Raw genomic sequence first — 22,325 nt, 5'->3', positions numbered from 1 at the left:
AGGGAGGGAGGAAGGAAGAGAGGGAGGGAGGGAGGGAGGAAAGAAGGGAGGAAGGGAGAGGGGAAGGAAGGGAGAGGATGGAAGGGAGGAAGGAAGGAAGGAAGGAAGGGAGGGAGGAAACAAGGGAGGAAGGGAGAGAAACAGAGTGTCCAACCTTGTTCTTTAACTGTTCTTCAATTTTGTGGTCTCCCACATCTATTCCAGTTAATTTCCTGTTTTGCTCAATGTAGTTGAGTCGGTTTTGCAGCCAAAGAATCTTGACTGATGCCGAATAGCATTATACTTACAGGCCACCCAGAAACTCAGCTGTCTGCTTTGCTTTCAACTTCACCTCCTACAAAAGACCAGACATTCTATAGAGACATTGAGAAATACTGGAGTGGCCCAAAAACTGGTAGGAAGCAAGGAAATAAAAAAGTCTTTGGGTGAAAATAGGTCCGAGAGCACGGACTGGGAATCTGGAGCTGTGACTTCTAGTTTGTGCTCTTCCTTTAAGGACACACAGGACATCTTTCAGCCTTTCTGCATCTCCGTTTGCACACTTGTAAATGGCTGAGCTGACTCTATACATCAGCTTTTGTAACCTGCCAATATTTCCAAATTTTGCTAGGTCTCCACCTGCCCACTGAGTCCCTACCTGCCTAGCCTTAGAATTACAGCCATCTATCAGCCTCCTGAACACCTCTACTCCTAAAGCTGTACTCAGGCCATTTCTCCTTTAAAATTTAAGTAAGTTTGCCTAGAAGCCCCATCAGCAGGGTTGGAGAGAGATTTCCCTCCCTCCCGAACACCTCCAGGCACTCCTGGTGAAAGCCAGCACTCCACAGAGCAGCTCCAGCTCCTGGTTCCTGCTTCTCCTTCTCCTGTGGCTTTTGCCCAACACCCTGGATGCCACTACTCTGCTCCCTTCAGCCGGCAAAGACCACCCACTCCAGGCAAAGCCTGTAGCAGCCTTTCCTGGAGGTTGGGGCGATGTACTGCCCAGTAGGACAAAACAACTCCAAGTTGTACCTCGTCCTCCCTGTCACTGGCCAGTCCCTTCTCTTCTGGAGAGCATTACTGTGGTGTCCCTTCCTTGGGCTCCGACACCCTGTCATATTCCTTGTCCCGTTACGCTTTCCTTTCCCTCTTGCCCTCTCCTTTCAAACTCTCTGCCAATCCTCAAATTTCCTGTTCAGGTTTTACACAGAGCTTCCCACCATCAAAATGGCCAATTATTATAGGTTTTGCTAAACAAAAGTCATTCTAAGAGGAACTTTGACCAACAGCACTTACACCAACAATTACTTCCTTCTTTCTGCTGCAATAAACAACAAACATGCTTCTCTAAAGATACTGATAACTCCCCGGCTGGAAGCATTGAGCCTCAAACATTCAGGATGCATTTTTCAGAGAGCACTTGGCTGGGAAAAATGGATTTGCTCTTTTGTTGGTATACCTTAAGTGGAAAGGGTGTAATCTTTGATGTGCCAATCAAAAAGAAAGAGGTTTTATCATTTACTAGCTGTGTGAACTTAGGAAGATTACCCACCTAAACCTCTATTTCCCTTCTGTAGAATGGGGACAATAATACTTATTCCATCAGATTGTTATGAGAATCAAACAGAACCCTACACATAACGTGCTTTGCATAGCGACTGGCACATAATGAATGTTCTACAAAGGGTAAATGATAGCATGATTATTATTATCACCATCATCATTATTGCTACCCAGGGCATTTGAAAGTGAAATTAAAACGGTGATAGAAAGTTACAAAGAGCACACAGTACATCGAGAAGTCATTTGGGAAATGTGAGACTATAAATGTGTGCAAAGACTTAACCTAAATAAATGGCACTCAGGACTTGTGTCCTGGGAAGGATACTGGTCTCACCAGCAAGTAGGGCTCATTAAATAACAGGGCTAAAAACTATAAAATGTGAATGCCATTATTTCAGAAAGAAAATGCGTTTTACTCTTATTTTTCTTAAAAACAAGACAAAACATAATACTCCTTTACATCTAAAGGCACTGAGCACCAATATGAGAACATCAAATATTTTAATTCCTCCCAGGAACTAGTTCAGTCCTAGAGAGAATAAGAGTTTACCAGAGTAACTGGAACATCTGAAAATGGATATGTAATATTCAGACCTCCACACTGTTTCTTGAAAATGTTCCAGTCCCTCAAAAGGGTAAAAGAGGATCATCATGGCAGTGAGCTCCACATGTCAAAAACAAATACACAGCCACAGCCTATATTAGCATAATACATTTACCTACTAAGCTCTTTAAACATTGTATCATTTCTATTTGACCGTAATTCAGTTGTTACCTTCCTTTTGGGGGCTCTGATTGTTTCTGTGTTTCAAACATTAACATGGAAAGACCACACCTCAGGCCTTCCACAGGCATTAGGGGTATTCCTTTTCGTCCATGTGAATTTGTCTTCTTTCTCAGTTTGCCTGCCACACACATGAAGTTCAGGACATGGCAGACAATTGCACACTGACTCTAAAGACTCTTTGCCGAAGTGTCTGCCGGTCCAGTGCCTTCTGCTCTGGCTTCTTGGGCTACATCTCCTATTTAGCGCTCATTAAAGAGCTACAGGCAAGGCGCTGCCTGGGTACTGGGGAGGTGCGCGCAAATAGGACCCAGTTCTTCCCCAGCTGTAGGGCCCAGCCTAGGAGAAAAAGTATACTATAAATGGAGTCCCAGCGTGCAGTGGCTACCTCCTCTAGATCTATGCATGAGGCAGTAAGGGCAGCAGGAGACCCAAAGGCCGTTCTGTGTCTCGGAGCAAGACTGATGCATAAAAGCTTCAAAAAGATCCAGGATCTTCAAAACTGAGTAGGAATTCACAAAGTAGAGAAGAAATGGGAGGCAGGAGAGGGGTAGCGAGGGTGGAGAACTGTTAGCCAGGGGGAAATGGAGCTTATCACACCTATAATAACAATAAACTTAGCCGACTCCACTTAGCATGAGGAGGAGGCATGCCAGTTGGCTTAGCACATGCTGCCTCTTTCTTCCTTGAGTTAATTGTGACTTGACCTGTTGCTTTTCAATATATAGATGTTCTCTCTGTATTACATACAAAGCAAATAGAGTCCCACGGTAGTTCCAGAAGGGAGGGAATATTATGGTTAGGGAAACTGCCAGCAACTACAGGCTGAGGACAAGATCACGCTCTACATCCTGGTGGAAGATGTCTGAGCTGTTCTTAGGAGAAGGATCCCCAGGACAGCACAAGCTGTCTCTGTCCTGAACAGGATCAAGACCAACCAACGACTCAGGATATAGTCAGTCACTTGCAGCAATCAGCAAGAGTCACATTTGTCCTTACATCCTTAGAATTCCATCACGCAACATGGACCTATCCCACCAGGGTGTCTGCTTTCCTTACAGTCACACACAGTCACTCATACCTTCGCACCAATTCTCCAGGAGTGTGGCCACCGTATTTACTCTCTCCTATAGTTAGGCATTTCAGTCTCTGCATTGGGATGCAGGGCTGTCTTCACCGGGTACAGCCTGTGCAGTGTGTGGGTCGCACGCTCAGAAGGGCCCTCTGCTTGAGTTAATCTCTGCTGTTGCCGAATTGAAATGCTTGATGATTTTTTTAACAAAATGTTCTACATTTTCATTTTGCGCTGAGCCCCACAACTTAGGTAGATGATCCTGTCAAGAGAGTTAATCGCTTTAAGGTGAATGTTTACCACCTGTCTCTATACCTGGGATGGAAGCCATTACTGAATGTTCTGAGTAGCTTTTTGTTACAGGGATCATTTTCACTATCATTCACTTCGCAGAGTGACTGTCACAAACCTGAAAGTTCAAGCAGTCCAAAAACACTTTTGACATCTGTTTACAAACAACTGGTTCAACCAAAAGTTAAGCTCTGGCGTTGGCCACCCTTGATCTTCCTGACAAGCGTCCAGGCAGGCTCCTGCCCCTTCCAGTCTTCTTCAAGTTTATAAATTACACCACCCCCAAACACTGGTTCATAATGTTTCCTGCTCTGCAAACTTGCTGTGTTATTCACAATTTAACAATTTCCTTAGCATTATAGATTAAGGGTGTGCAGAACTGCATCAGAGGTAATAAAAGTCAAGCCCTGTAATTTCAATTATTAAACAGTTGTGCCCGAGCAGCTCAGGGGCTCATACCTGACCCACAAAGCAGCAGCTGGAGTCCCCAGACAAGAGAGAAACTATATGAAGAAACTGTGTTCCCAGCCACCATGTCACTCCTCAAGGTGACAAAGGGGGTCTGTGAACTGTGCATTTACCTTGAGGCATCCCATCACACACCTTCAGCCCTTCCTCACATTGCTCTGCCATTTTCTACCTGACACAGAACTGTCACAGGTTCTGAAAGAATAATTGGCCCCTCGCTCTCCGGAGGCCTGAGATCAAAAGTGTTGCTTGCCACATACCCATCAGCTGCATTAACACATTCTCTTTTCCAAACCTCAAAACAATGCAGAAACTCAATTGTAGTCACATGTGCAGGTGTGTGTGTGTGTTGTGTGTAGGGAGGGAAGAAAGTTGGGGGAAGTGGTAAAGTGACACTGCTTCCTCAGCCACGACTATAAACACATGCCTTTTTATTGTTCTCATGGTCTTCCTGAAGTCATCTCTAGAGGCTGGGTTTCAAACATTAGCTTTCATTGCGCAGATCCAGGGAATATTAATGTAATGGCCTCGCTCAGAATCAAATTAACGTCACACCAACAGCATAATCCAGCCACAACTGTATGTGAAACAGAAATCCTGGGAAGAACTGGCCATGGCTGGGCGGGATTGCGTGGGAACAGGCAGTGTTGTCTCATTCAGCACCCAAAATAGCACTGACTCCTCAGAGTAACCATTCCTGTGCCTGGGGGGAACACACTGGCTCAAAACTGTAACTAAGTATCACATGGTTCCTGCAATAAGCAATGACTTTCTGGCCTGCCCACCCTCAGCACCTGAGCACCATTTTGCAGGTAAGTTCTGATCCCTGCCTGTATCTTGTTAATGCAACAAGAAAATCAAATAATAAAAATCAAATTTCTCACCTGGAAATGTTTCCCCCTCCACAGTCAGAAATTCTGAATTTTTGTCTCTAATTCATCAGTGGGAAATAGTGGTCTAGGCACTCTCACCCTGGAAACCCTGGAGATGTTTCTGTCGCCCACTCCTCACATCTAAAGAAAGCCTGAGGCCCACTTCCTTCAGCAGGCTTTGCTGAATGTCTGGCACTGTCTCCAAAGAGGCACCACATTCTTCCTCTTTCCCTTCTGAGCACTTTCAAAATCCCAGTTACGTCTGGCACTTATTTTGTAAATATTTACCAGATCCTCGCTATGTGGCAGACACTGAAGGGTACCGGATTTGCCTGTCCCTGCCTGCCAGGTCCCCGGGGGTCAGTCTGAATGGGGCTTTTGAGCGCCTCGGAGCTCGCTCCCTGAAACTGAAGCACCTCACCCATGTCGTCTTGTTCCAAACGCGTAGTTTTTTACTAAATGCAATGGGTAGGCTTCGTTTTATAAATAGAGATTTCTAATTAACAAAGGCATTCCAAAGTCAAAGGGGTAGGTTAAGCGCGCTATCAGTTGAGCAGTTTGAAAATAAAAATCTCTCTGATGACCTGCTCTGGAGAATATTTCCTCTTGCTGATGGATATATTGCCAAGCTGGGAAATGTGAAAGGATCTCTTTCACATTTTGCTGTCTCAGAAATGGTCACAGGCTCTGTTGCAATCTGTTGTGGCACAGGTCTGCTTGCACCAGGGGCTGACAGACGTTTATTAATGCCAAAAAAATACTTCTCTCATTCTCGAGCTTGTGGAAGCTGAATGTCAGTGATATGCCTATCTCGGCCATTAGTGGGAACTATGCCTGGCTCGCTTTCCTAGAAGGCAACCACGCACAATTCACCTTTTCAAATTACAGAGCCCAGGAGTGGCAGAACAGAGAGAATGCAGCTGCTACAAAACAAGGGAATCACAGGCAAAAGCCCCATTCGAACACAGCCCGGGAGAACCGTCGGTGTTGAGCTTAAAATTTTACCTGAGCAGAGGCCATAGACCCTCTGCAGGATGCAAGGGCTGAATGCAGCATCTAATGTATTTCTAAATACAAGGTCCCAAAACATTGTGATTCCATTTTAACGCAATCAAAGTCCTTCAATATACTGAGAAGAATGCATTCAACTACTTAAAAACCCTTCACTCAGAAACTACGCATGAATTTTACTTGATTAAGTGGCAAGAGCTGAGTCTAATACCATATGAAATTTGTTTTTAAATGGTTATTTTATTCAGAGTGATTGCTTCCTAATGATGCTGTCTTAATTTCCTCTTAAACCTGTTTCATCTATAGTCATCCAACATTAATATTTATTTTGTTCATCTACTTTTAAAGTATTCTTAAATTAAAGCTATTACAATTATTCTACTGAAGATAATAAGTATAGGGGCTACCACAAAAAAAAATCATAGAAAACAGGATCGATACGTTATAGTTGTCACCTGGCTTAATACACACAATACTATAAACTATTTTAGTAAATTAAAAATAAACCATTCTAGAATGTGTTACAAAATCTTGTGATAAACACATCTTTTTTTTAAATCCCTGTGCTTCTTTATCTTGGAATTCTTAAGTGTAGTTAGGTTTCACATGGTAATGAAAATTATACTCAGAATCATCTTAAAATATTTCCCATGTACATATTTTTTTATCATGCTATACTTAAAAGAAAATCTTCAGCACTTAACCTATACAGATGGGCCTGAAGAGAGCTCACAATGTACTATAATAGTCATTATGATATTGAACTTATATCCTCTTCAATGTACTATGTAACTACACTGTCTCGTTCCTGTCTAGGCTCCATAACTTCTTATTGTAATGTGACATCCTGCAGAATGTCCCCATACAAATGGGCTCAGGACAGCAGCAACACCAGTACCACTGCAGGAAAATTACAACGGGTTCCTCCCTGGAAAACACCAAATCTCAAAATCCAACACACTAGCTCATAATTCATTTTCGTTTCCTCTTCCCCATAATTCATTTTCATATCTAAAAGCTCTTGGCTAAAGCCGTACACTGTCCACAACATGTTACAGGTTCTTTGCAACTTTACTTTTAGGAAATATGATGAAGAAAAGCAATGTACCCCATGGGCATCACAAACAAATCAGTATAAATTCACATTCTCTTTTGCACTAATTTGCATGGGAAGTGAGGAACAGAAAAGCCTGCGAGTGTCCTTAAATTGTCAGATAAAACTTCCCTTTTCATGTTTCCATATACTGTCAGAAGCAGGAAAACACTCCAGACACATACACTTCTGTCACTTTTCTAACCAAAGAAGTTGCAACCATCGCCAACAATACCTTCATACTAATTGAGGTTTATGTTCTAATCATCAGAAGTATTTTTAAATTACATATTTTTCTTTTTAAAAAATCCTTTTTCTGAACCAACCTCAGGACGAAAACATTGCTGACTGCTAAGACAAGGTTCCCCAGTCTTAACTCAGTAATCAAAACCGAATGCCTTCAGATTCTCAAGGGTTTGCCTCTTCCTCTGTGCTCCAGGCAAACGGGAAAGGGGTGTGTGCTTTCTCCTCCACTGTCCAGACTGCTTCTGCCTTTAGAATTTGAATATTTGTTTCCATGCCTGGGCACCTGACAGGCTGTGATTTACATGTGAGGAAACAACTCCCAGGTTCTTATCCCACCCATCTTAGCTGTGCTCTAGGAAACAGACTGGAAAGGGGGTTTGGGGAGGGGAAGCAGATTCTGTCTGAAGCTACACAGATTAACACAGGTAAATCCAAAGTAATGGAGGCAAATATAAAAGAATATTATTTATTATCTTCTTTATTAATACTCACATAGAACCTTTGTTTTTTACAGAAAAGTCTACTTTAAAAGGATGCCTCCTTGGTTTATCATGCCCAACGGGGCTTTTTGCTCCGGGACCACTTCCCCTTTCTCTATTCCAACCCCCACATCCAAATTACTCTTTTACATTTTCACAGATAACACAAAAATTTTGTAAACAAGATTTGAGTTACCGGATCTTGATCTAATCAACATCCCACTTCAAAATGGAGGACAGGTAATGGAGAAGGTAAGACATGGAAGAAAGGGGGAGAGAGAAAAGGCAGGGGAGGGGGCAGGAGGGTAGCTGGTCAGAACATTCAAGTCTTGCCGTTTCTGAAATGTGTGTGTATTGTGACTGTCCCTTGGAATGCAATGACTCAGAACACTGACAGCAAGTGCCTCTGTGGTTACTTATATTATAGATCTATAACAGAATATGTGAGCTTCCTCAGTTTGGGTCAGAACTGTTTTTGTTTAAACACACCACAATCTGGTAATGGGTGTCTCCCACACCGAGTCACGTCTCTTGGGAAGCCCTCTCAGAGCCGTGGCTTGCGGAGCAGGGTCTTGCTGAGGTCTTTCACCTCCTCGGGGCTATTGACGCGCTCGTAGCCCAACACAGCCATGGGCTGGTAGCAAAACTCCTCCACCTGTTTGATCTGCTGGAAGGTGAGGGCGGTCCGCCAGGCATTGGCGGCCTGCGTGGCGTTGCGTGCAGACACCACGAAAGGCTTAGAGGAAGAGCCGGAACCGCTGGTCATGTTCAGGGCAAACTGCTCCATTTCAGGGCTCACCAGGAGTCCCACAAAGTCATACACCCTCCGTAGGGTCTTCACAGGGTCTCCCACCAGGTCCTCGTACCGCACCACCAGGTAGTGGCCTTGCAGCCAGTCGGGGGGCTGCAGGGCCGTCTGCAGGGTCTTCGCCATGCTGTTGCAGATGACCTCCATAGCGCCAAGCGCGTGGTAGTCTGCCGGGCCACCCACACCCTCCTTCTTGGCGCCAAGCTTGTGGCCGGCGGCCTCCAGAAAGGGCATGCGATGGGCTCGCGGGTCCCGGCTCCGGACCACCTGCAGGCTCTCACGGATGAGACCGTGGCGCGAGCGGATGCGTGAGCTGGCCACAGCTCGGGGATCGCGCACCAAGTGGATGACCTTGAGGTCCAGGGCAGGGTCGCGCAGCAGCGGCGCCAGCACGGCCACATCGAAGACACGCACACCCTTGATGACTAGCGTGCGGTACTTGCGGCACTCCTCCTCGAAGCGCGCCAGGCGCTGAGGTGGGCACTTCTTACACACGCGATCGTCCACCAACCCCACGACCTCCTTCCGATACGCAGGGCAGAGCGGCGAAGAACACACCACCTTATTGGTGGCCGCACCGAAAATGCCCAGCGTGGTGAGGTTGCGCCCCCCGCTGCCAGCGGGGCTGTACAGCTGGAAGACCGAGAGGTCGCAGCGATAGAGAGCGCTCAGCATGTCCCTGGCTGCCCCTTGTAGGGAAACGGCATCCCCTGGGTACAGTTTTTGCCACACGTGCCACACTGGCTCGTAGAGGAAGAACACCTCGGGGTTCTGGTTGAAAAGCTCGCCGAAGAAGGACGAGCCTGAGCGCCAGGTGGTGAACACGTACACCAACTGCCGCTTGTCTTCGCTGCCCCCGGTGCCTCGGGTGCTATTGCCGGAAGGGGCAGCGGCCCCCGCCGCGGCTGCAGGAGCCGCCCCGACGGCGGCGACGAGAGGACGGTACAGGGTTCGGGGATCCAAGCGGGTGTGTGCATGGCGCGACACGGCTGGAGGAGGGCCCGGGTGCCCCCAGCCGCCGCCAGCCGCCCCCGCCGCGGCACCTAACGGCCCGTCGGGACTACACTGCTGTAGCGGCTCCTTGTGCCACTTGTAGTCCAGGAGGTTGAGCATGGTGAGCACAAGCAGCAGCGCATAGCCCGCGCACAGCACCAGCGCCTTCCTGCGGAACACCTTCATTCCGAGCGGGGACGCGGGCCAGCGGCGGCCCGGCCGCCGGGGCCACGGCGGGAGCAGGGCGCGCGCCGCGGCTGCAGGCGCGGCCGGGAGCAACCCGGGGGGCGCGCCCGGGGGCAGGGCTCGCAGCGGGCTGCGGCTCATCACAGGCACAGCCCCGGCCGGCGGCGCGGTGGAGGCGGCCCTGCAGCCCGGGAGTGGGACGCAGCGGGCCGGCTTCGGGCGCGGGGACTGGGTCCGCGGCTCCGAGGCGGGCGTGGCAGCAGCGGCGGCTGGTCCCCGGCGCCCAGAGCTGGCTCTCCCATGGCAGCGGCTCGGAGAAGGACCTGCGAGGGTAAGCGGAGTAAGCCGATGCACTCCATTCCTGCTCCCAGCCGCCTCCTCCGCCTAAGTAACGCCCACCCTCGGGTCTGCCTGGCTCCCCAGCTCACCTGGAGCCGCCGGCGCGACCCGGATCGGTCCCGGATCGCAGCCCAGCGGTCTGTCCTGCTGTTACTCCTTCCCCGATTTCTCGCGCGCTGTCTTCTGCTGGGGGTCCCCGTGCCTTCGAGGAGGCCGCGGGACTCTGCAGCCCAAGCCCTGAGCAGTTTCCGGGCAGCGGACGCCCTGCGGCTCGGGAAGGGAAACTTTCACTGGGCCCGGAGCTCTGCTCCGCGTTCTGCTGAGCCCAGCGCGCCCGGCTCTAGCAGCGTCTCCTGCGCCTTCTCGGGATCGCAGCTTCCTCCCTCGCTCCGGGGGGCGAAGCCCGCTGGGGGAGGTTGGAGGGGGGAGGGGGCTTATACGGGACCCAGCTCCAGGCAAAGCGGCTCCGCCTCTCTCGCTCTCGGCCTCCGCGCTACGAATCTTCCCATCTCTCTGGTGGCGGTGAATGGGGCGCAGCGCGACCCTGCAGCAGCAGCGGCGGCGGCGGCGGCGGCGGCAGCTGCTTCTTCCATCACCCAGAGGATGCCCCGGCGGGCATTGCCGGCAGTCCCCGACGCTCCGCAGCCTCGGACTGGTCCGGAAGGATCCTATACACACAGCTCTCGGCAAAGGAACCGGGGTCCGGCAGCGCTCCTTTGCCCGCCTCGCCCCCGACACCAGCCGCTTCTGGCCAAGGAGGAATCGGGGCAGAGGAAGCCCCCGCCGCCGCGCGAAAGCGGCGCCCGGGAAGATGCTGCTACCCGACTCTCCCTACGCCGAGGCGCTGCAACGCGCTCGGGCCGGCCTCTGCGCGGCTCTTGCCAGGCGACGCCGGGTTGGTGCGCGTCGCCGTCTGTCGCTGCGGCTCCTCCCCTTTGCCGCGCTGCCCTCCTCCTCCGCGCGTCCCGCGCCCGCCCCCCTCGCAACGCCCGCTCCCGCCGCCGCGGCCGCGGCCGCCGCCTTAGGGGCTGGAGATGCGGGGCTGGATTTACAGCGGCGCTACTTGGGCCGCCATTCGCGCAGCGGAAGGGGTAGCAATCCGTGCGCAAAACGGCGGGGCTTGCAAGCGGGGTTCGGAGCGCTTGGGCACCCGGAGGTCTGGGAAACTTGGATTCTGCGTGTGGTTACCGGACTCAGCCGCAGATTTTGTTCTAGGAAAGAGTTGGCGATAAAGTTTGGGCAGAAATCCTCCAGCGGCCGCCCGCTCCGCTCTTCCCCGGGGATCGGCACAGCCTGGCTCCTCCGGGAACCGAGGACGCCCCGGAGCGCTCCGAAGGCGCTGGGCGCCACTCGCAGGCTTTCTACTCTCGGCTCACCCGTTCCAGTTGGCCTGGGCTTTCTCCCACACCGAGGAAGTAATAAATCTTTCTGACCCCGGGGTCAAAGAAGACGCTTCAGTTTTCGTGAGGGCTGTGCCGGCCGGTGTCTTTTCCCGGCTTTACTCCACCTACGGCTAGGGCAGCTTGGAGCTTATTACGCCCCCGGCAGATGCTCTCCCCATCGCGACTCGGAATGTTGCGTCCGCTGTGACTGATGTCCGAGGAGAATGGGGGGGATGGGGAGTGACTCTTTGTTCTAATTTACAGTAAAATTCTTGTCTTCTTGGTTTTAGAGATGAGCTCAAACGATTCGACCCTAAAGGAAACACCGTTGTTGCAAGTAGAAGGTCATTTTTGAGTTGGTTTAAATACTTTATTTAAAGATAATGAGGAAAAGCTTCTTTCTCTCTCCCCCTCTCCGCTCTCCCTCTCACTCTCGATTAAGTGAGCCAGAGAAGACTAAGCCATAACCTCAATTTCATCCGTAAAATGGGGACAATTGTAATAGCCTTCAGGAACTGAAGGTGATCGGGTGTTAGATGCCCAGGTGATTAAACCCCAGCTGAGGCCTCGGCTGAATCGCGACGAGCCCTGACGCCCGGTAAATACCCGTGATCTGGAGCGTTTGGTTTGCCTCCTGTCCCCAAGGGGTTTTTGGAAGTTTGACAAATATAATGCAAATTTATTTTGTACTGTTTTGGGCAGCCTCTCTCAGCCAGAGGATCCTTCTGAAATTACAATGCTGTTTCCGCCGTTATTCTTCAGTGAGTCTTACAGAATCTTCTAAATTCTAGGACTCTGGAAAGTGACTTACCTCATGTGGGTTTTCAGGGTAGAAAAAATGTGTAAAGAACTTTACTTAACCCCTTTTTCCAGAAAAAAACATAATGCCACGAGTAGAGTTCATATAATTTTCCCCCCTGTGGTTCTGATAACGTGTAAGGATGAATCGTTTCTGGGACAGATTTTATGCAAATAGAGGGAGAGTAGCGCTCAAATTTTACATAACATTATCTCTGGGAGCAGGTCAGGACAGACAGACGTTTATAAGCCCTGTTTACAGATAAAGGTGATAGTGTTTAATTGAAATAACTCCCATATCTTCATTTCTATACCCACCTACCTCCCTTCACGTGCTGTCTCAAATGTCCCTGTTCCTTCTTCCCTTAACCCTTTCTCCACAAAAACTAAAGTTAAATTGGCACATTAAAAGACTGATGGAAGAGAGAGGTAGTTGGGGAGGAAAGAAAAATCTCGATCTGAGTATTCAGCATAATTCCAAGAAAAATAATTTCTAACACTTTTTAGTTAATCTCTGGCTTTGTGGTTACTCAGAAAGCTCGTGAATGGCAGTTATTTGATGTAAGTACCTTTTTTAAACAATTTTTTTCATAGAAACAATTTTGTGGCAATTTTGTAACACTTTAGTTAGCAAAATAGTAAATCCATTTGCCAGACGCCCCCACAATAAGTGCTCAGCTGGCATAAATTTACAGTTTCCTGCATCTCCACCCTCTCCTTGCTTGCAAATATTTCACCATTTTGCACCATGTCATGGTTAATTCCAAATTTTGTTGCAACCAATGATGTCCAAAGACTTGGTAATGCCTCCTGCATTTGTTCAGAGACCTCTTTCATTTTAACCCACTTATCCTTTTAGCACAGTAATGACCCAGACATAAGTCACATAATAATTTCATTGGCAGAGGAGCCAGTCATGCCACAGGGCTGTCCTTAATTTCAGCAGTTTTCCAGGATTCTACTTCAGTCTCTCTCTTCTCTGCTATGGTGATAAGGAAAGGAAATTGCTGTGACTTTTACCTAATCCTGGACAAATAAGGGGCCTAACATTCTGGGATGCTCTAGGCCCAGAACCCAGCCTGTGGAATACAGCCGAGAGATCTTCCAGCACCTTCCTCCATAGTCTGAATTGGGAACAGATAGAAGGCTGGGTTTCCTGGACACATCCCACCCAGGCTTGTCCGTGTCACTGAGGGTCTGCCAGGGTCACCTTTGGGGAGTGTGTGCTCCTGGCCACCAAAATAGATTCCAGTCACTCATATGCTCAGCAAATGTGCGTTTTCAATGGAACTTGAGTACACGGAATTGGATTAATCATAATCCTTGATTTAAAGCACACTGTCATCATTAGTCCAAAGGTGACCATTTTATATGATTTTAAGTAATATAATGAATACTCATGAACCCATTACGGAGCACAAAAACTCCAAAGGTAACCACTTTACTTAATTTTATTTAAAAATGTAAATGAAATGGTCAAGTTCCAAGGGGAGGAAAAACTTAACTGTCAAAGAAAGAAATAGCCTGAATAGTTTTTTGATGATTAAGGAAATGAAGCAGTCATTTAAAATCTTCCCATAAGAAAAACAACAGGCCCAGAAGGCTTTAAAGGAGGGTTCTACCAGACTTTCGAGGACTAGATAATTTCTGTCTTATACAAACTCTTCCAGAGAATAGAACACAAGCAAATACTTCCTCAACTCATAATAACTAGATGGATAACTAGAGACTGTTTTCAGAGAAATAGGTCCTTGTCACTGATGACTATATACATAAAACTCGTAAATAAATTAGCAGCAAAACAAGTGTAATCCAGTATGGGATACAGACAGTGCACTACAGTCAAGTTGGGTTTATCCCAGGAATATAAGGATAACTTAATACATAAATATTGAGCACCTACAAGGTGCCAGGTGCTGGTCCAACTCTGTGGGATACAGAAGTGAAACAGACAAGCCTTGTCCCTCCTTCCATGGAATTTAACTCTAGTGTGGGAGACATTCAGTAGACACACATTTAAGCAGATAAGATTATTTTAGAGAATGGTAAGTGCTATGGAGGAAATAAATAAATGTTGCAGAGAGTGACTGGAAGCAGCTACTGTGAATTGGGGAGGTAACCTTTGCAAAGGGGAGGTGACCCTTGCAGAGAATGCGGAGGCAGCCCTGTGAAAACCCAGGGAGAAGCATTGCAAACAGATGATACAGCAAGTGTGGAAGGCTTGAGGGGCGGGGAATGAGGTTGATTTGTTCAAAGAGCAGCAAGAGGGTCCGTGGGGCTGTAGGCCAGGGAGAGAGATTCCCGGGGCCACCTGATAGGGCAATGCCCAGCTTTGCAACACCTGAAAGGGTTTCCTTAACTTTAGACTTTAAAAAGCACTTTGTTAAGAAGCACAAAAAGGATGTTGTGGAGGAAATGTGCTCTGGAAAGTGTGCTTCTCCAAGAACAGGAGCAGCTAACTACCAAACGTGTCACCCTGATGTTGTCCTCATTTGAGCACCACTGTCTCCTCCCCAGGCGCCACCTGGACATGGTCAACCTTTCAGCATCTTCACCTTTTAGACCCAGCCTAACTGTCTACTTCCTGGGTCTCACCCCAGCCTTGAAGGTTGACAACAAAGCCTGGGAGTTTCTGTCTGCAGTTTTCCTTCCAGACATTAGTAGAAAAGGACGAGCTAACTGGACCAGGAGATGTTCCCCTGCCATGACTAGAGACACCACCTTCTCTAGCCTGCCAGCTATTTCTCTGCTGCCCAGAGCAGGCATCCTCTTGGGTTCTGCCTGACCCCCATCCATCCTCCCTTCCTTTGGTAACAATGTCTGAACCACCCCACTCTATTGTGTGTGGCTCTAGTGGGAATTTTGGCCAAGGTAACCCCTCCCTTCCCCTTCTCCCAAGAGGCATATATGTGACTCAGGCTCAGCAAATTAGATGTTCTCTCCATGAAAGTTCCATTTGTTCCTTCATTGCATCTATACGCGGCCTGATAATAAAGTTCACAACCTGGTTGCAATAATGTTGCTAACCTTTTTTGATAGCAGAGGGATTATTCATTATGAATTTGTACCAACTGGACAAACGCTTAACCAAGTTTACTATTTGGAAGTGCTGAAACGCTGTGTGAAAAAATTAGATGACCTGAACTTTTGCCAATTCGTGGCTCTTGCATCACGACAATGCACCAGCTCACACAGCACTGTGAGGGAGTTTTTAGCCAGTAAACAAATAACTGTATTGGAGCACCCTCCCTACTCACCTGATCTGGCCCCTAATGGCTTCTTTCTTTTCCTGAAGATAAAGGAAATATTGAAAGGAAGACATTTTGGTGATATTCAGGACATCAAGGGTAATACGACAATAGCTCTGATGGCCACTCCAGAAAAAGAGTTCCAAAATTGCTTTGAAGGATGGACTAGGTGCTGGCATTGGTGCATAGCTTCCCCAGGGGAGTACTTCAAAGGTGACGGTAGTGCTATTCAGCAATGAGGTGTGTAGCATTCTTTCTAGGATGAGTTCACGAACTTAATTGTCTGACCTCATATGTATTGAGCCCCTACTATGAACCAGGCAATCTGAATCTTCATTGGAGAAACCAAAAGATGGGAAACAGTTGCTGCCCTCTCATCCCAACAGTGGAGCCCTAGAGAAATATACCATTATCCTTTCAGAAGGGATTCTATCCCTTATAAGCCTATTACTTGTTTTTTCCTTAGATTCTGTAAGCTACTCCAAATGCATCCATAAATTTCTGCCTCTTTCCTATTAAGTTCATCAGAGTAATTTCTGTTACTTAAAACCAAAAATTCCTAATGACATGGTGACTTACCACCTAATTACAGATTTGGTTTCATTCATGCTTTGTCTTTCTGCCTTTATTCTCCATCTGCCCTTAAAGCAGTGATTTCTCTTTGAGTTCCCGCCTTTAAATTATAGTATCTAGCCAGCCAGTGACCCTAAGGAACTCCAGCCCAGCCCCCACATCAGCACCAGTGACCTCACCACTCACTCCTTTCCCTAGCCCTATTTATCACCAATACTGGCTGGGCTGCTCACTTGTAACCCCTGACCCCATTAGCCATACAGCCAGGACTGCTTGCAAACTAATTAGGATTCCTTTTTAGTCAGATTTATTTCCAGAAACCACTCTAATCATCAGTATCTCCTGATATCTGTTCCCAAGAACATGCTGGACTCCTTTATTATTATTTACTTACAGCCCCCTCACCCCATTTGAAAAACTATGTATATAGATGTGAAGTGGCCTACAAAGATAAATTCAAGAAAGCTGATCAAAGGGAAAATAACATGAAGCCAGGGATATGGTCTGTATAATAATGCATTCCATTAGGTCCAGGTAAAGGTGCGTCCAAAAAAAATGGCTCTGAGCTTCCTAGTAGCAAGAATAAAGAAGGAAAGTTGCTCAGGAGACCAACAGTTTTGCCTACCATAGAGAACTAAGAAAAAATGTTATCTTCCTTCTATTGTAAGGTTCAGTCATTTAATTTCTTTTTTTAACTACTTTATTCCCAATACTAGAAAAGTATCTGGGATATATGAGTTCTCGGTAAATATTTGGCTGACTTACTATCGGTCCTTCTAAAAGAATTACGTAGTATAGAAAGTGGGCTGGGTCCTTAACTATGTCTCTACAATCTGCAATGAAAATGACTATAGCGCTGAGGCAGAAGGTGCTGGCTCTTACAAGCCCAGCAACGGCAATCTAACAGCATAATGTTGCTCCTCGGTTCACTAAAGGCAGCTGTGTGGGGAGCACATCCACCACTCAGGTCCTGGCCTGCTGGCTCATCTCAGCAGGCTGTGTGAAGCTATTTGTCATGCCACATAGTACAGGGATAAGCAGGCTTCTTGGAGAAAGCATTGCCTGGAGACAAAAACTCAGCTTCTTTCCTCTTTCCACATCTCTATGCCAAACATCTCCCAATGGCAATAAATCTGTGTCTTGCACTCTCCTCAGCTGGAAAGTGGTCTTGAAGCATTTGAAAATCATTTTACTTCTCCAACCTTTCCCCTCGGTATCTCAGGACTCAAGAGTTATAAACACACTAAAATGGGGTTGAAGCTGAGAGTGTGCGGTGTGCTTTGTTCTCACCACTGCCCCTTATCCCCAGTCTGGAGCTCCAATTTCCAGGAGTTCCTCTTTGTAGTAAACCTGTTCTCTCCATGGAGGGCCTGCCTGTCCCCTACAGCCAGGTGCTTAGCAGCCAGCCCTCCCTGGATCCGCTGAGAGAAGGCCGTCCATCCCTGTGGACCTTCTGGACCCATCTCCCACGTGGTCCTAATCAGTCAGGAGAGATGACTCCTGCTGTATTTTGAAACACAGCATTTAAAAATGTGGAGAAGCTTTGATGCTGAGATTTTAGTCCATGATCAGAAATGCTTTAAAAATAAACAACCAGTCACCAAAATCAACTGTCATGAAGAAGCAGAGATAACACCACATTAGTAGAAACTCTATGGGACATGCACATGCCTCTGCAGTAATCAAATTCTGTTTAAAACAGATAAAAGATATCTAGTGTAATACCCCCATGCCTTGAATGTGATTTCTACCTCAGTTACCCCAGTTTCTGATAAAAGACTGTCAACTGAAAAAACCTTCTCTATATTGACAGAAGGAATTAAGTTTCTTGAGATTTAGAAGCAAGATGTAGTGGCTCATGTACAGAATTTGGAATCAGCCCTGGATTCAATTTCCTATAAGTTTACTACTGGTTCTATGTTCCTGGACAGGTATGTAATCTCTTGAGCCTCAGTTGCCCATCTGTAACATAGGGGTCACAATAGCTGTCTCACAGAATGGTTAGAAAAAGCCCAGGAGAGTGCAGAAGCCAAGCACACAGTGTGGCATGGAATAGTTAGTAAATAATTTAAAATGTGATTAAACAATATGGTGAGTGTTTAAATAAAAAAATTATTACAGTAAATAACACATTGTCATTAATTCCCCTCCAAATACTCCCCCTCGCTTCGAGTAAACTTATCCCATCCTTCTTGCCACTTTCTGAAGCAGTTCTGGAAGTTCTCTTTCGTGAGTATCTTTAGTTGTGCTGTCGTGGCTGCCTCAATGTCCTGAATCGATTCAAAACATTTACTTTTCATGGTCATTTTGACTTTGGGGAAGAGCCAAAGTCTCACGGTGCCAGATCCAGTGAATAAGGCGGATGAGGACACACTGTAATGTTTTTATTTGACAGAAATTGCCGTATATGAGAAGTGATGTGTGACATGGAGCGTTGTCATGATGGAGGATGATTTATGGAACACTTTAAAATACATCTTCTCTCAGTCGTAGCTCACACCCGATTGACTGCATTGAAAAAGTTGACACTTGTCACACACTGTCACGAAGGTTTGATGTGCTGCTTCCCATATTGAAGAGTCCCATATGGCACTCGGCAGCAGCACTCACCATATTGTGTGATCACAACGGAAAGCTCAGTGTCACACATCACTTCTGGTATGGCAATTTCTGTCAAATAAAAACATTAGGTGTGTCCTCATCTACCTTATTCACTGGATCTGACACTGTGAGACTTCTGGCTCTTCTCCAAACTCAAAATGATTCAGGACATGGAGGCAGCTACGACAGAGCAACTAAAGACACTCACAAAAGAGGACTTCTAGAACTGCTTCAGAAAGTGACAAGAATGATGGGATAAGTGTGTTCAAAGCAAGGGGGATTAATAGCAATGTGTCTTTTACTGTAATAAATTTTTTTAAACTTAAACATTCACTGTATTTGTCAATCATACCTAGTAATTCCTGCCACACCTCAGGTAAAGGACCTCTTCTCCTTTGGGAGGAATGAAGCAAGTTAAAAGAACTCAGGATCTACAAGAAAGAAGATACCCTATCACTTTCTTTATTGTTAGGGACATTTGGAGATTTGGTTTGGTGAGGGCTCTTTTCAAGGTGAGGAGGGTTCTGGTTGAGGATTATAGAAGCAAAAGGACAGGGAGAAGCATTCAGTGGCAGCAGGGAGAATGGGGCTCATCACAGTGGGAATTTTGTTGTCCTTGACGTCCACTGGGCCTTGCTCCTCAAAATGTGGTCAGTGGATCAGGTGAATTGACTTCACCTGGGAGCTTGTTAGAACTGCAGAATTTCAGGCCCCAGACCTCTTGCATCAGAATCTGCATTTTATAAAGACTTAGTTTAACCAGAAACTATCCACACAGCTTTTTCCTTTTGCGTAATTAGCCAGGTGTTATAGAAATAAGAATAATAAAAAAAAATTCAAGGCATAGACCCTGACCTCAAGGTGCTTACTTATGGAGGCAGAGAGAGAGAAAAAAACATAGAAATACAACTTCAAGGCAGTACAATATTTACTCTAAAACTGACAAGGTCTATAATGAAAGAAGTAAGTCTGCTTCTAAATATCACCTTTCTGCTTTCCAAGTGAGTTTCCTAAGATTGCACACTTGATCAAAACAGAATCTATGCAGGAGACATATGGATAACCTAGGCCACTCATAAAAAAACAAAAAATACCCAAGGAAGATTATGGCCTAGTGAGAGCATGTGAATTCATTCAAGGAATGTTTACTTATAGTAAACATACACACACATACACACACATACTAAACACACATACACATACACACACATATATACAAACACAAATACACACACGCATGCACACACGCAAACTCACACATACATGCACATGCACATGACACACACACACAAATACATGCATATACATACATACACACACATATACATACAGCTACACAACACACATGCATACATACACAACACACATAAACACACATACATACACACGCATTATAACAAGATCCTTGAGTAACTGCTCTGCATATTAGATTTAAAAGCACGGTAGCAGCCATTTTGGTGTTTAATGGTGGGTAAATACCTACAATAAATAACTCAGGGTTATGTAGGTGGGTAAACACTGGTTTTCCCCAACCCCTTTTTGTTGCATGAGGTTATCAGGTGGCTAGTAGAGGCTTCTTCTGGAAGCAGCTTCTAGCCTACACAGTGCAAATTTAAAAGAGGTGCCTCCCTCCTGACCCTTCCCTGCCTCAGCTATAGCCCTGTGCCAGGGGGCACAGCTAGTGAGCAGATGCTGCAGCTTTTGTGCAGTGCACAAGTTTCACAACCATATGAGGGCCTGTTTTTAGCGCAAAAATAAGTAAATTCCCAGTACTAGTCCATCACTCTCAATTTTGGTATTTACCAAAAGCAATAGAATTAGCTGTTTGCTTGCATTAAGCAGAATGAAAATTGTGGCAGCACTTAATTACAGTAGCAACACATTGTGACATCAATTCTTTCTGAAGAAAGAGACAAGGGCTTTAAGGCACGTCACAAGTCTTATAGTACGCGTTGCCACACACAAAAGCAAATTCCATTTTAGGCAATGTTATCTCCATTCTTGTAACTTACAGGCAAACTATTATGCAGAAACATTGCAATTTTCCACAAGTGACTTCTGTGCTCATGTATTTAATTTCTGCGGTGCACTGGTGAATGAAGTGGAATGGACAATTTTATACCTACGTTGTTTTGTCAATCACAAGATAGAAAATCCAACAGGGGAAAAAAATTGGAGAAAGAAAGTAGCTCTCAACCTAGAGTTTAATCTGCATCTTCTCAGCTCTATAGTTAGTCTCTTCCTCCCTTTCATCGTCTATGAGTTCTGAATTCCCAAAGTTCTATGTCAACTCTTTATACTTTGGCTCAGATCTTGCCTAGTTACATGCTGAAAACTTGAACGCAATTTTGGCTCAAAATGTAATGCCTCATTAGTTTTCAGATTATATATCCTTGTTCTCTTACAGATTTCTCTTTTCTCAGTCACAACATAACATGTGGTTTTATTTACTTCAAAGGAGCAACCTTTCAGCTCCAACGCAGCTCTGCCACAGCCATTTCTAGAGCACAAAATGTTTTGTTGATTTGTTGAACTGTTTCTTTTACTCTGCCTTGTTAGCTGTCTATTTTTATGCACAATTTCATTGTTAGGACACAACTTATTATACAAAAAAGTCCTTTCTACAAATTCGTGTCCCATTTACAGTGTTTGGGAGACAATCTGCATTTTAATGTCACAGGACAAATTCCAATCCAATAAATATCTAAACTCCTGGCCTTCATATGAAAATATATTGTTTTATTCATCTCCAGCCAATGCCCTATTGTCATTTATTTCAGGATCTAATTGACTTGATGAAGTTTCAATACAACATAAGAAATTAGGAATTTATTATACTGAGATGTCTGTTTTGATTTTTATGACAAACACCTGGGTTCATCCAGATTTATATTTTCATCATTATTTTAATGATGGATATTTTGCTCCTTTTTTTCTAAAAATCTTCTCTGTCCAGAACATAGAAGATTGGTGAGCTTTCGATCTACTCTTTCAGTTTAAGGCTTTATGCTCATTGTGGAGAAGCATTGGTCAGCCATTGCCACCACCTGGACTCTGCCCAGGGAATGGAGACATGACGCTACAGCAACATAGCATGTGGTGTTGTGCTTGAGAGAATGGCAGTGCCAACAAAGTGAGAGTCACAGTCCCTAATGACAGAAGAAAGCCCTCTCCCTCTGGTTCATATGCATGGCATTGCTCTGGATGCTTTTATATTCCTGCCCCATATAATTCTGCCCATTTAATGATGTGGAGGCCACAACATCTTCACGGATTTGCAGCACTTTTGCTCGTGTCACCAGATCAGATCATCTGGGTGTTCATCTGTCAAATTTTGCTCTTCTGCTTAGCATGCCATGTTGGAGAAGAACCCAAGAACAATGGTGCTATTTGGTATGTTTTCATTGAATGGTATTGTTTCTGTAAACAGCTGAATTTGTCCAATCACATTGACCATCAGCTTGGATGGTCTTGACCCTTATGAAACTTCCATATCACATAATCAGGCAATTGCTTAAATAGGTTCTGCTGGACACCCT

At 46.0% G+C, this 22,325-nt stretch overlaps 1 protein-coding gene across 1 annotated transcript; it reads right to left on the bottom strand.

The window, feature by feature from the left end:
• Positions 1–7,816: 7,816 nt before the first annotated feature.
• CHST2 (carbohydrate sulfotransferase 2) lies at positions 7,817–11,036 on the bottom strand. Its single transcript, XM_019656953.1, has 2 exons — positions 10,274–11,036; positions 7,817–10,168 (listed from the first exon to the last, which is right to left on the bottom strand). Exon 2 carries the CDS (start codon positions 9,984–9,986, stop codon positions 8,403–8,405), a length of 1,584 nt encoding a protein of 527 aa, XP_019512498.1. The 5' UTR covers positions 9,987–10,168; positions 10,274–11,036; the 3' UTR covers positions 7,817–8,402.
• Between the last annotated feature and the right edge of the window lie 11,289 nt (positions 11,037–22,325).

Source organism: Hipposideros armiger, unplaced genomic scaffold (genome assembly GCF_001890085.2).
Source record: "Hipposideros armiger isolate ML-2016 unplaced genomic scaffold, ASM189008v1 scaffold_270, whole genome shotgun sequence".
Classification (NCBI taxonomy): domain Eukaryota; kingdom Metazoa; phylum Chordata; class Mammalia; order Chiroptera; family Hipposideridae; genus Hipposideros; species Hipposideros armiger.
Note: the sequence above shows the minus strand (reverse complement) of the source record. Positions and strands in the feature narration are given on the sequence as shown.